This window comes from Dromiciops gliroides, chromosome 4 (genome assembly GCF_019393635.1).
Source record: "Dromiciops gliroides isolate mDroGli1 chromosome 4, mDroGli1.pri, whole genome shotgun sequence".
NCBI classification, from domain to species: Eukaryota; Metazoa; Chordata; class Mammalia; order Microbiotheria; family Microbiotheriidae; genus Dromiciops; species Dromiciops gliroides.
This window is the reverse complement of record NC_057864.1, coordinates 275403848-275417197: the sequence shown is the minus strand read 5'-3', so window position 1 is coordinate 275417197 and position 13350 is coordinate 275403848. Positions and strand designations below refer to the sequence as shown.

The following is a 13350-nucleotide window of genomic DNA, read 5'->3' as shown; positions in this document are numbered from 1 at the left end:
TAAGTCTAGATTTGAACTCAGGCTTTCCTGACTCCAGTAAAGTACTTTATCTACTGTACCACCTAACTGCCTAAGAAGCACCAGCAGTGGGAGAGGCTAATATATTTGCTTGTATAAATATAAACTGAAGGGTGACAAGAAATGTCAAAAGGTGGTCAAGCTGGAGGAGACCCTAAAATCTGTGTCTAGACTTTGATATAGCAGTGTGAGAATAGTTAAGACTCTCTGAATCATATGAAACAGGGGATTGATGATGCTAATTAAAGATTTTATGTAATGTCCTTAAGATATATTATAGGAGAAGGAAACTTACAAATGAAAACTTAAACCAATCAATGAATCAAAAGATATGCATTAGACACCAAGAAGGTGCCAGGAACTATGTTAGGCACTGGATATAAAAGGCAAAAATGAAGCAGTTCCTCCCATCAAGGGTCCTATATTTTACTAGGAGAGACTTTAGATTGTTATGTTAATAAACATAACTTAATGAGCATGGTCCAACTAACAGGGAATTATCTGGTAGAAGTAGTTAAAATAATTATTTTTGGTTGAAAAAGAAAAATAATTTCACAAGAAATAGTTTTTTGTTTTTTAATAAAAAGGGGAATGAAGAAAGTATCTAATAGTATCAGATCTCTAACTATATTACAAAGAAATAATCATAGAAACTACTTGACACTTGTTAGAAAACATAAAAAAAGAACAGTAGAACATATTGAGTAAACAAAACTCTGAAATAATTGAAGACAGTAAAACTGGGTATTTCAGTTTGCCCCGTTGACTGACACTGCAGTCTAGGTGGGGCATAGCGATAGAGAGCATGAAAATTTTCATATACAGTAGAAGATGGCAGTTGAATTAATTTTTAAAGGAAATTGGGGGTTCTAAGTGGTAGAAGTTACAGGGGAGTGCATTCCAGGCATGAAGAGAAAGGAAGTTTTCAATAAGGCATGAAAAGTGGTCAGAACTAAGGAAAAAATCCTCATGGTAGTAATAGAGAGAAAATGGTGCAGTTCCGTAAAGGAACACCAAATGATGTAACTTGTCTATTTGTGAGGATAAAGCAGACAATAAAAGATTACATGATATTTTGAGTTTTGTGGACAGAACATCCAAAAAAAGAAACAAATAAGATTGTTCTCAGTGCCATACTGAGTACTAGTTAGACAAGCCTAGTGCTATAGCAAATTATCATGGAAATGTGCCCACAGTTTTTAGTGTGCTTCATTTTAAAGAATCACATTCTTTTTTTGTTTCTTAAGCAGAAAACCAGAAATGGCACATGGCCAGGGAAAGGAGGATATAGCTAGGATTTGTAAGTATTTCACTATTAAGAATGCCAAGTTGTCCTTGCAACCAATTCCAGTTTTTAACTTTACAGGATAGACTAGCCCAACTTCCTTATGAGTAACTCGGTTGCTAAGAATAATCTCTGTTGTAGCTTAGCAGTCCAGCTTCCCTGACTGCTTAATGTTTCATTAGCATTTAGATTCTATGTTTTTCCATATTTCTGTGCTCCCTATACTATGGCTAGATCCATACAGAGTACACAGAATGGCCAAAATCTGGGGAGATGGATTTGTAAGTGATGAATGTAAGAAAATGAAGAATACAGACTCAATTTTTAAAAGAAGGTCTTAATTTATAGATTATCATATATGCCTCATAAATATAAACCTTACAGCCACTGGAAATAAGATGAGGAAACCACAGTAAGGAAAAGGACAACACAGTTCAAAAGTGCTTAGCACTTGGCCTGCACCTCTCTTCTTACAGAGACTGTGTGTGTGTGTATATCCCCACTCTTCCCAATTGTTGAAGAATATACCCCTAGTTTATTAAAGGAGTATTATGTTTCTATTTTTCTTATGATGATATCTTAATAAATACTTTTCCTTTGGGGGTGGGGAAGGCATGCAAATGATATATCTGATAGTCTACAAAGAAAGACGATAAAGTTCTTTAGCACAATGGAGAATGTTTAGAATGAAAAGAGTTTAGATACTTTGTGTTCCTTAGCCAGTTTCCTGTAGCAGATATGTAGAACCTTCTCATCTGACATAGACATAGGTAGATAAATGATAATCTATGTACATATGCATGTATATGTATGTAAATTCTTATACACATACATGCATATACACATATACATGTATGTATGTATGTATGTACCTGTGTATTTATGTATAATCTTGATGCTTAGGGTAGCATGTCTTCTGAGAAAATTCTATCAGGAAGAATAGGCATATTGGCTTCACTCTTGTGCAAAAACAAAAACAAAAATAACTATAGCCTTACATTATAATCTATGTGAAATTTTGGGGGGAATGTCCAACAGTTTAGGGGCATGGCCCCTTTAAGGGACTATAGTTGGAACATACAAATCTGCTATAAAGGAATAGTCTTAACATGGAAAACTATTCAGCATAATACACTTCTACTCTTGATCTGATTGGCTCATTCTAAGTATCATAATAACCTTCTATTGGCTTTTTCTCTTTGGTAAACTTCTGTTCTTTTCTATTAAATCAAGTGAATTTGGTAAATTTGGGTTCCTGTTCCTTCTGGCATGAGGCCTTTTTTGTCTGACACCACTCCCCAGTTTCCAATATTAGCTACTCTTTTCCCCCTTCTCTTTGTACAAACAACACTTCTTTCTTTCTCTACAATCAGATATAATCTTTAATTGATATGGACGTCACAGGTTGAAGAATTTTGCTACATGAACTTGTGAAATAAACCAGGGGCAGCTAGGTCATGCAGTTGATAAAGCACCAGCCTTGGATTCAGGAGGACCTGAGTTCAAATCTGGCCTCAAACACTTAACACTAAGTAGCTGAGTGACACTGGCTGGGCAAGTCACTGAACCCTCATTGCCCTGCAAAACAAAAACAAAAACAAAAACAAAAAACACAAAGAAATAAACCAGAATCCCTCATGACCACTTCCACAGTCAGTCTATCAATAACCATTTATTAAGCAACTACTATACACCAGCCATAGTGCTAAGTACTGAAGATACAAAGCCATCAGAGAGTTAACAACCTAATGGAGGTGACAAAATTTAAACAATGATGTACAAACAAGCTATATACAGGATAAACTGGAAATAACGAGGAGGGAAGACATTAAGATTAAGGGGAGAAAGAAAGACTGGTAGATGGTGAGATTTTGGCTTAACATTAAAGAAAGAAGCCAGGGAAATCAGGAGGTAGAGATGAGGAAGGAGAGCATTCCAAAATGGGAGAGAGCCAATAAAAATACCTGTAGTTGGGGAGCAGCTAGGTGGTGCAAAGGATAGAGCACTGGCCCTGGAGTCAGGAGGACCTGAGTTCAAATTCAGCCTCAGACACTTGACACTTACTAGCTGGGCAAGTCACTTAACCCTCATTGCCCCACCAAAACCAAAAACAACCTAAAGTTGGGAGGTAGTATGTCTTTCAAGGAACAGCAAGGAGGCCAGTGTCACTGCATTTCAAACTACATGGCGGGGTGGTGAGAAGTGTAAGGAGTAAGATGACTGGATAGCTATGTGTATTGGAGGGAGTCAGGTTATAAATGACTCTTAGACATGAAACAATTGTATTTGATCCTGGAGGTGAAAGGAAGCCACTGGAGTTTATTGAATAGGGATGTGATGGGTTCAGACCTGTATTTAGAAACATAACTTTGACATCTGAGTGGATGATGAACTGGAGTAGGAAGAGAATTGTGACAGACAAACTAATAGGCCATTGCAGTAATCTGGGAGTAAGGTGATGAGGACCACAAGTGGCTGCAGTGTCAGTGGCAAGAAGGAAGTAAATGTAAGATATTATTCCAAGGTGATTGAGGGCCTGCACCAAAATGGTAGCAATGACAGAAGTGAAAATGGGGCATATGCAAGGCATTATACCAAGATAAAATGGTATGGCCTTAGCAAGAGATTGGATATGGAGAGTGAGAAAGAGGAAAGAATCAAGAATGTCTCCTAGGTTGTGCATTTGGGTGACCGGAAGAATGTACTTCCAAAAGTAATAGGGATATTAGGAAGAGGGAAGGTTTTAAGGAATAAGATAATGAGTTCAGTTTGGAACAAGTGTGAATTAAGATATCTTTGAGACATTTAATTTAGAATGTCCAATAGGCAGTTGGAGATGCAAAACAGGTCAACAGAGAGGTTAGGGTTCAAACATTGTATATTCTTATAAAAGAGGAAATTATTTTTAAAGGAATTTATCAGAGAGCATTTGTCCCCAATATGGTTGTTCTACAGATGACCTGTTTGTACAAAAATATTTATAACAACTCTTCTTGGGGTGGCAAAGAATTAGAAATGGAGGGGAAGCTCATCAACTGAAAAATAGCTAAATACATCATAGTGTACGAAGGTGATGGAATATACTTTTTTCTTTAAAAAATAAAGTTGTATTGATGCTCTTAAAAAAAAATCTGTCATTTCCCAATGACTCCCTCCCCTTCGACAGAGCCCTCCATTTTAACATACAGTTAAGCTGAAGAAAAACACAGTCCACATCTAAAAGTTTACAATTCATTCTGCATCTAAGGAAGGCACTTTTCAACAATGGTTCAGTGAAGTCATGATTAGCCATTGGGTTGATGTGAATGCTTATCTTTCACTGTCATTTACCTTTGCATTATTGTGGTCAGCAGGTAAATTGTTCTCCTTGTTCTGTTGACTTCTCTCTGAATCAGTACATATATCTCCCCAACTTTCTTTGACTTCTTAATGCACATCATTTCTTCTTGTGCCATAATCACATAGTCATAGATCAAATATTTACAGCTGGAAGGGCTCTTGGAGGTCACCTAATCCAACCCTTTCTTTTTACAGATGAGAAAAGTGAGGTCCAGAGAGATTAGATGTTTGTCCAAGTTCATACAAGTAGTGATTAGCAAAGCCAAGATTTGAACTCTGGTCTTATGACTCTAAATACAACACCGTTTTTTCCCACTACATCATACTTTTTTTACAGCTATTCCCTAAATTAATGGTATCCATCCACTTTTTTAAAAGTTATTTGCTACCACAGAAAGTGTTACTATAAATATTTTTCATATCTTAATTATTGACTTTCATTAGTGGCCTCGACATCCATTGAAATATATCCAGTAACACCAATATTTTCCTTAAGGAAAACAGTGGTCAACAGTTTTTTTAGATGAAGAAAATGCACTCCTCTCCTTAAAAATAATTTTTAAAGGTCATTAAATACCATCAGTTCTAATGGCCATAGAATCTTCTAAGCAGTGTCTGAAACAAACAGAAAAAAATAAAAATAATAAAAAACCTGATATGGATTTGGAACAAACTCCTGCTCTGCATCACTGCCCTGGGATATTATACATAAGTCATAGCACAACGCCAGCATACATGGGAAGTGGGATTTTTCCTGGCATTGTGCAGCATAATGCAGAATGCTTGTTCCATAAAAAGACACAGAACACGGCAGGCATGTTTGTTGTTAAAGGAAACCATGTTTGTGACTAATACATTAGAGAACCCATTCAAGAACAATCCATCCTTATGTAAAATTACTTTTGGAGGCTGCCAAGGTCATTGAAATATGCAGGTTATCAATCACGCATGTGTGGGTTAGGGAAGATAAAACTGATGAGGGACAAAAACTACATCTGAATGTCTCAAAAATCTTCCAAGTTTTCCTTTTGTGAGGTCTTAGAAATTTCAAGTTTCTGTCAGCTCACCTCATTTTTCCTGACTTTTCTGTCGACATTTCAGGACTTGTATATCCTTTCAGCCAAAGCTAGATGTGTATTTCATTGTGCATCCAGAACTCCTGGGGGCCCAGTTGGCTTTCTGTAAGCCCCTCATGGCTCATCAGCAGGACTTCCCATAAACTTTGTAGGGGAGGGAATTGAGGGAGTCTTGGGGATGGGGGGATGGGGCAATGTGGAGGTAGAAGAGGCCAGTGAACTGTTAAATTATCTCAAATTTATCCTTAGGTTAAATGCCTGTCAGATCAAAATTAGCAGGAACCATTTTTATCATACATAGGCAATGTTGCAATTTCATTTATTTTCTTTCTTAGTCCTGGTGTCTAGACTTTTTTCCCCTCCCTTACTGCCTTTACTTTGCTTGCTTTTTTTTTTTTTTTTGGTGAGGCAATTGGGGTTAAGTGACTTGCCCAGGGTCACAGCTAGTAAGTGTTAAGTGTCTGAGGCCGGATTTTAATTCAGGTCCTTCTGACTCCAGGGCTAGTGCTCTATCCACTGCACCACCTAGCTGCCCCACTTTGCTTGCTTTTTAATACCTTGAGCTGGAAGAATCAGACAAAAATAATCTCTAAGTAGTCCAATGACTTTTTTTCTCTTTCTTTATATCTCTAGAACTTGACATTGCTTGGCACATTGTAGGTGCTTAATAAATGCTATTTGACTGACTAATAAATAGATTCAGCAGAAAAAAATAAAAATACTGGTCAATTGAGTTATTTTGTTCTTTAAATCATCTTTGGTATGAATGTATTCACAATATCTATACCCTCATTGCTATGGATAATAACATTATAGGAGCTATTTACCCTCATTGTAATTATGTTCTTATTTAACATTTCTTATACCTCTACCTTCAACACAAAATATATTCTGATGTCTCTTCATGGAACAACATTTACCTTGGGTTCTTAGTGGCTATGCTAATGCAACAAACTTTTGGGGAGCATAGGGAGAAGGAAGATCAGGGGTTCTATCAAGCAAAAAAAAATCTTCAAGCCCAGACTAAGTGAGAGATTATCATCTGAAGATCAAACTAGATAATAGTGACGATGCTCATCAGCTGAAGATTAGCCACCAGGTGATATTTATGTTTTTAGCCACAGCAACTCATGAATGTCTCTGCTATGATATGAAAGCATTATGATTTGCATTAGTGGAGGGAGCACTAAGGCTGATGACATTGTGAATGCATAAAGTAAAAGTTTAAATATTTCTTCTCTTGATTTCATCCCCCACATGGGTGTGAAAGTCTTTTTCCTAAAGCCTAGGTCGGTCCATATCTCTCTCTGGGTCAATAAAGGCCAAAGGATCCTTTTTATCTCTAGCACCAAAGACAAACTCATCTATTTGCATTTAAAGCCCTTTGCAGCTTGGTTTAAATGTTCCCTTTCATAATCTTTGATCCAGCCTAACCCCTCCTTGATGGCCTGTATATGATGCACTCTATCTCCCATTTCTACTGGGAATTATCATTGAATATTGTTCAGTGGAAATTTTGCCTTATTACTTCAAATATCTTCTTTGAAAGACATATGACATTAGGAATGAGTTTAAACTTCATGTTTAAAAAGAATATCCACCAAAATAAGTGGTAGTTTAGTAGTAGGTTCCCATTATTAATTATAAAGGACTCCACAATCTTAGTCCTCAAAAATGCAAAATATAATTGACTGTATCAATTTTAATAGGCTATTCCTTTATTTTCCAGGTTCATCTGATGTTTCCTGACCATGTACCTAAGCCTTGCTGTGCACCAACTAAGCTGAATGCAATCTCTGTGCTGTATTTTGATGACAGTTCTAATGTCATTCTCAAAAAATACCGAAATATGGTTGTGCGTTCATGTGGCTGCCACTGAAATTAAGGGATGACACAGTAGCAATTATGTTAAATTCTAAACTAAGGTTTTTCAGACTGCAACTAAAACATATGTTTGGAGAATAAGGAATCCTCTAAAACCATTCCAGTTCACTCCATCTTTCATCATATGTACAGTATTATGTATATAGAAGCTTTTTATTTATTTACAGGTATATAGTCTCTTTAATGGGTGGATTATCAGTACAATCTATTTTCTAGATCATCACAGTATATGATAGATGTGAGTTTTAGTGGGTTATGTGAAGAGCCAAACCCATTCCATTTCAACATTAAAAAAAAAATCTGTAGTTTTCCTGAAACTAGAACTCCTGTGACTGTTTTATATCGTTGAAAGAAATTGAGTACATTTGGAAATGTTGTGCCAATGAAAACCATGGTAGGATATTTATTTAGAGAAGAAACTAAAGAAAAATAATAATAACAACCCAAACAAAAGTTCTTTGGATCAACTCAATTTGTCTTTGAGGGGTCCTGCTCCATTCGATAAAGTGAAATGTTGAACTGATGCTGAGTAAATAAATGGTAGGTAGAACATAGAAACTGAAAGATTGCACATAATTGTTATAACTGTTTGCTTTAACAGAATCAGTGTAACTCTAGGAGCATTTGACTTCTTGGCTAGTAAGGTGTAGATTTTGCAAAGAGCTCAAAGCTTCAGGAATTACGTGGAGACAGGCTTGAGCCTGTATCCATAACTTTCCAAGTTAACACTAAAAAATTGTAGTACAACCGTCTTACCTCAAATAAATCATGTCTGTCTATTATCTCAAGCACTACTGCTGCAGATTTTTTTCATGTTTAATAACTTAGTCCAAAATAAAGAAACACATACATGAGCCACTCTGTCCCTTAGACAAGAGTTACTGTATGTGTCCAGGAGCAGGAGGACTTCAACAGAGCCATTTTCTTGAGCTCCCTGTTACATATAACTAGGCTTGCTGATTGATGTGATGCTAGGGTTCCTAGTTGAGGGAAAGTACTGAAACTCAACTGAATAAATTTACCCAAAACAAAACCCCCTAGAATTATTTTGACACACAAATTGATACATTTAAACAAAATGTTCTTAGAGAATTTGCCATTTAGAAAGAACAGCTGAAATCCATTTTTCATATCTTTGAGAATGTGCTCGTTCAAATCCATGTTTTTTTAATGGATATTTCATAAAACTTCTTCCCAGCTCAGCCGATTTCCGAGAGGAAAGGTTCAGTTGTGTGTATGCGTGCATGTGTGTTCTTCCCTCTGAAATTAATTTATTTTCTCTCACTGTTGGAATGTCTTCTAAAACCATTCTAAAACATACACTTAACTTTTTGAAGAATGAGCTGTTGTTTTCCAGGACAGTTCTCTTTATGAACTCACCTTCAGATTTATAAGTAGTGATTTCATTACCTTCCATAACTATGCCTATTTGCAGTTCATGTGAAAATGAAAAAAGCACAGTACCTCTTGTGAGTTTTCTCACTTGGGATCATTTGGTTAAAAAATGATATCAGGAATAACTTCAAAAGAGTTATGAGTTTGTTTGTGATTCAGGTATATGGCTATGCTGTTTTAAACACAATTTATCCTAGAGAAAATTTGATGGTTAACTGTATTTTGGGGTACATTAAGTAATATATTTTTTGAATAATGGTGTACCATTGTGAGAATTTTTTTAAAAAACTGAAGTTTATAATATTATTCTTTAAAATGTGCTGTTTAAATATATTTCTATATTTTAAAATATAATAAACCTGTAATGCTATAGGTGGCTCTATTGTATGCTTTAAAAAATATTCTGGTTTTCATTATAAACAAGTGTAAAGCACAAATATTGAGGATAGTCTGGAGACAAAAAAGTTTAGAAAGAGACATGATTTCTTTATTTTTAAGGTGTCATATGAAAGAGTTATTATATTTATTTTTCTTGACCTTGAAATATAGAACTGGAACCAATTATGTGGAAATTATAAGGAAACAGAATTCAGTTCAATATAAAGAAAAGATTCCCAGCAATTAGAATTGTCCATCTATGGAATTATTTGCCTTTAAGTGTGGTCAAGTCCCCATGCCTCAATTCTGGAGATCCATTTGGTGACATTACTGAGGAACTTCTGGATTTGGATCAATTGATGGCCTGATGACCAGTGAAAATTCTCCCTGAAAGATCCAGAAAAGTTGTAAACTATATAACATAGAGACAATGGCTGGGATTTTCATACAATATTATACATTAGCTAGATTGTATAATCCTTCTACTTATATTAGCCTGGAATGGTCTGCTTTAGGAAATGATGGTTTCCCTTCATTGAAAGCGTTCAAAGACTAGATGGCCACTATTCAGGTATGCTCTAGAGGGTATTATTGTTCTGGTACATGTTGGACTAAATAACCACCAAAATCCTTTCCAAATCTGAAAGGCTACAATTTTGTAACATAGCCAGGAATTGCAGTTTTTGCAGCTACATGCAGAAAGTAGATTCATTATCTTACCTTGCCAATATTAAATACATCACTACTTTCCCTAAGCTATTAAAATGGTTAAGGGTAGTCAAGATATAGTAGAAAAGAGGAAGGATAAGGGAAATGTACAAGAAATGTTTCACTTTCCTTCTCTATGAGGGGTTGAAATTTGAATCTATATGTTCCCATACTTCAAAACCATATATGGGTATATCACTGGGGTTTAATGTGTACATATGCTGGATCACCTTATTTTCAAACTATTTTTAACAGTTTCTATCATTTGGCACAATCCTTCTTTAACTTTAACTTGCTCATAATCAGAGTTTATTCCTCTTAGGATCCTTGTTGCATTCTTTAAAACAAAAGAAAAATAATAGACCACATTGGAACTGAGAAAAACAGAAAAAGAAAGAAAGAAATGACATGATTCATTTTTCCCTAACAGAATGAACTGTGTCACTTTATAATCCTCGTATCAGCATTGGACAAACTAAGCCAGATTTAACTGGCTACTTTGCTGTCTGGCAAGTATCAGCTCCCAAGACATTCTGGAATGAATAATTAGCTCACATAGCAGTCCCATTCAAAGCAAAAGAAATCCAAATTCCAAAATACAAATAACCATCTCATAACCATTTAGTCAAGTGTTCAATCCATCATTCAGTGTGCATCTCAAGTTACCTGCTTCTCTGTCTTTTCCCCTAATCTTCCTTACATGTATAAAGCAGAAGAAAATATACCTTCCTGAATTTTTTTTGCATGATTGATGATAGGTTTCCAAACCTGTGACTGTATCAGGACAGTGATTTTTTTATTTTAAATTCTCTCCTACATAGATTGGCAATACTTCTGTAATACACCCTTTGTCATTAGATGGGTGAGAAGTAATAAATCTAGAGGGATGAATTAAAAATGAATCATTAATTCATATGTTCTAGGCATTGTATACAATTAATGTCAGTGAGGCAAGCACCAGGGTAAATGGAGGACCCTTCCTTTCTACTTTGGACCAGTTGTAGTCATCCTCTGATGACTTTGGTCAGCTGTGAGTACTCTTTTATTCGACATTTTTAATTAGGCCAATTAAGGCTCAGTGGCCAAAAAAGCCAGAAGAAATGACCACATTTTACATAATTATAACTTCCAGTAGGGCTAATTTCAACATATGCATTAAAGTGGCTATCTCATCCCTCAGAGCCTTTTTTTTCTGCTTGCCTTGAAGGATAAGGATAAAACTGTGGTCTAAAGGGTTGGTGGGGGAGAGGCATGAGCCACTCAACTTATAACTGAAGAGCAGTTGTTGAAGCAACAGAGTTGTGCATTATATATGGCACTGGACCTGAGGAAGGAGGACTGGAGCAGCTCATGTCAGGAAGACATTAGTTTAAATCTGGTCTCAGACATTTACTAAGTGTTATGTCCCTGACAAATCACTAATGTGTAACTCAAGTTTCCTCAACTGTGAAATGGAGATAATAGCATCTATTGCCTAGAGTTATTATGAAGACTAAATGAGATATTTTTAAAGTACTTAGCACAATGTCTGGCCCATAGAAGACACTTAAAATGCTTCTTTCTTTCTTTTTTAAAAATTAAATTAAATTCTTATTTTTAAAATATAAACATTTTTATTTATAGTTTTGGGTTCCAATTTTTATCCCTCTTTCCCTCCTTCCCCTCCCTGCCTCCTTGAGGCAGTAAGCAATTAGATGCAAGTTATACATGTATTATTATGTAAAACATTAATCATTTTGTACAAGAAAACTTGAATAAAAGAAAAAATGAAAGAAAGTAAGAAATAGCCTGCTTCATTCTGTGTTCCATCAATATCAGTTCTTTCTTTGAAGGTGTACATTTCATTAATAGTCTTTTGGAATTGTCTTGGATCATTGTATTGTTGAGAATAGTTGAGTCATTCACAGTTCTTCATCAAACAATATTGCTGTCTGTGCACAATGTTCTCTTGGTCCTACTCACTTCACTACACATCAGTTCATACAAGTCTTTCCAGGCCTTTTTGAAATCATCCTGCTGGTCATTTCTTATAGCACAATAATATTCCATCACTATCATATACCACAGCTTGTCTAGCCATTCCCCAATTGATGGGCATTCCTTTGACTTCCATTTCATAGCCACCACAAAAAGAACTGCTAGAAATATTTTTGAACAGATAAGTCTTTTTCTCTTTCTGGGGATGTCTTCGGTATATAATTTCATTTATTTATTTATTTATTTATTTATTTGTTTGTTTGTTTGTTTGTTTGTTTATTTATTTATTTCTTATTTGCGGTGCAAGGAGAGTTAAGTGCCTTGCCCAAGGTCACACAGATAGTAAGTGTCAAGTGTCTTTGACAGGATTTGAACTCAGGTCCTCCTGAATCCAGGGCCGGTGCTTTATCCACTGTGCCACCTAGCTGCCCCTTTGGTATATGATAAAAATCTAACAGCTGGATCAAAGGGTATGCACAGTCCAATAACCCTTTGGACATAGTTCCAAATTTCTCTCCAGAATGGCTGGATCTTTTCACAATTCCACCAACAGTGTAGTTGTGTCCCAGGTTTCCAACATCCAATATTTCCGTTTTTGTTATTTTTGGCATTCTGATATGTGTGAGGTGTTGTGTTAATTTGCATTTATCTGATCAATAGTGATCTAGAGCATTTTTTCATATGAGTATAAATAACTTTGACTTCTTTGCCTGAAAACTACCTGTTCATATCCTTTGACCATTTATCAATTATACAATCACACACACACACACACACACATATATTTAATAAATTTGACTCAGTTCTCTATGTATTTGAGAAATGAAGCCTTTATCAGAGATATCTGCTTCCCTTGTAATCTTGGTTACATTAGTTTTGTTTCTGCAAAAAGGTTTTAAAAACTTTATATAATCAAAATGATCTATTTTACATTTTGTTTTATTCTATCTATCTTCTTTGGTCCTTAATTCTTCCTCTGCCCATGAATCTGACAGATAAATGATTCTATACTCTCTTAACCTGCTTATGGTATCATGCTTTATGTGTAAATCATTTACCCATTTTGACCTTATTTCAGTGTAGGGTGTGAAATGTTGCTCCATACCTAGTTTGTGTCATATTGTTTTCCAGTTTTCCTAGCAGTTTTTGTCAAATTAGGAGCTTTTGTTCCAAGAGCTTGGATCTTTGGGTTTATCATATACTAGATAATTATATTCATTTACTACAGTGTAATTTTTACCTATTCTATTCCACTGATCCACCTTTCTATTTCTTAGCCAGTACCAGATT

The 13350-nt window shown here is 35.5% G+C and overlaps 1 protein-coding gene across 1 annotated transcript in view; it reads left to right on the top strand.

Annotated features, from left to right (window-relative positions):
* Positions 1-9312, top strand: part of BMP5 (bone morphogenetic protein 5) — a 180357-nt gene extending 171045 nt beyond the window's left edge. Inside the window, exon 7 of the mRNA XM_044004288.1 lies at positions 7448-9312. Coding sequence (XP_043860223.1) covers positions 7448-7597 — 150 coding nt within the window. The 3' untranslated portion in view covers positions 7598-9312. The remainder of the gene's footprint in view (positions 1-7447) is intronic.
* The last annotated feature ends 4038 nt before the right edge of the window (positions 9313-13350 follow it).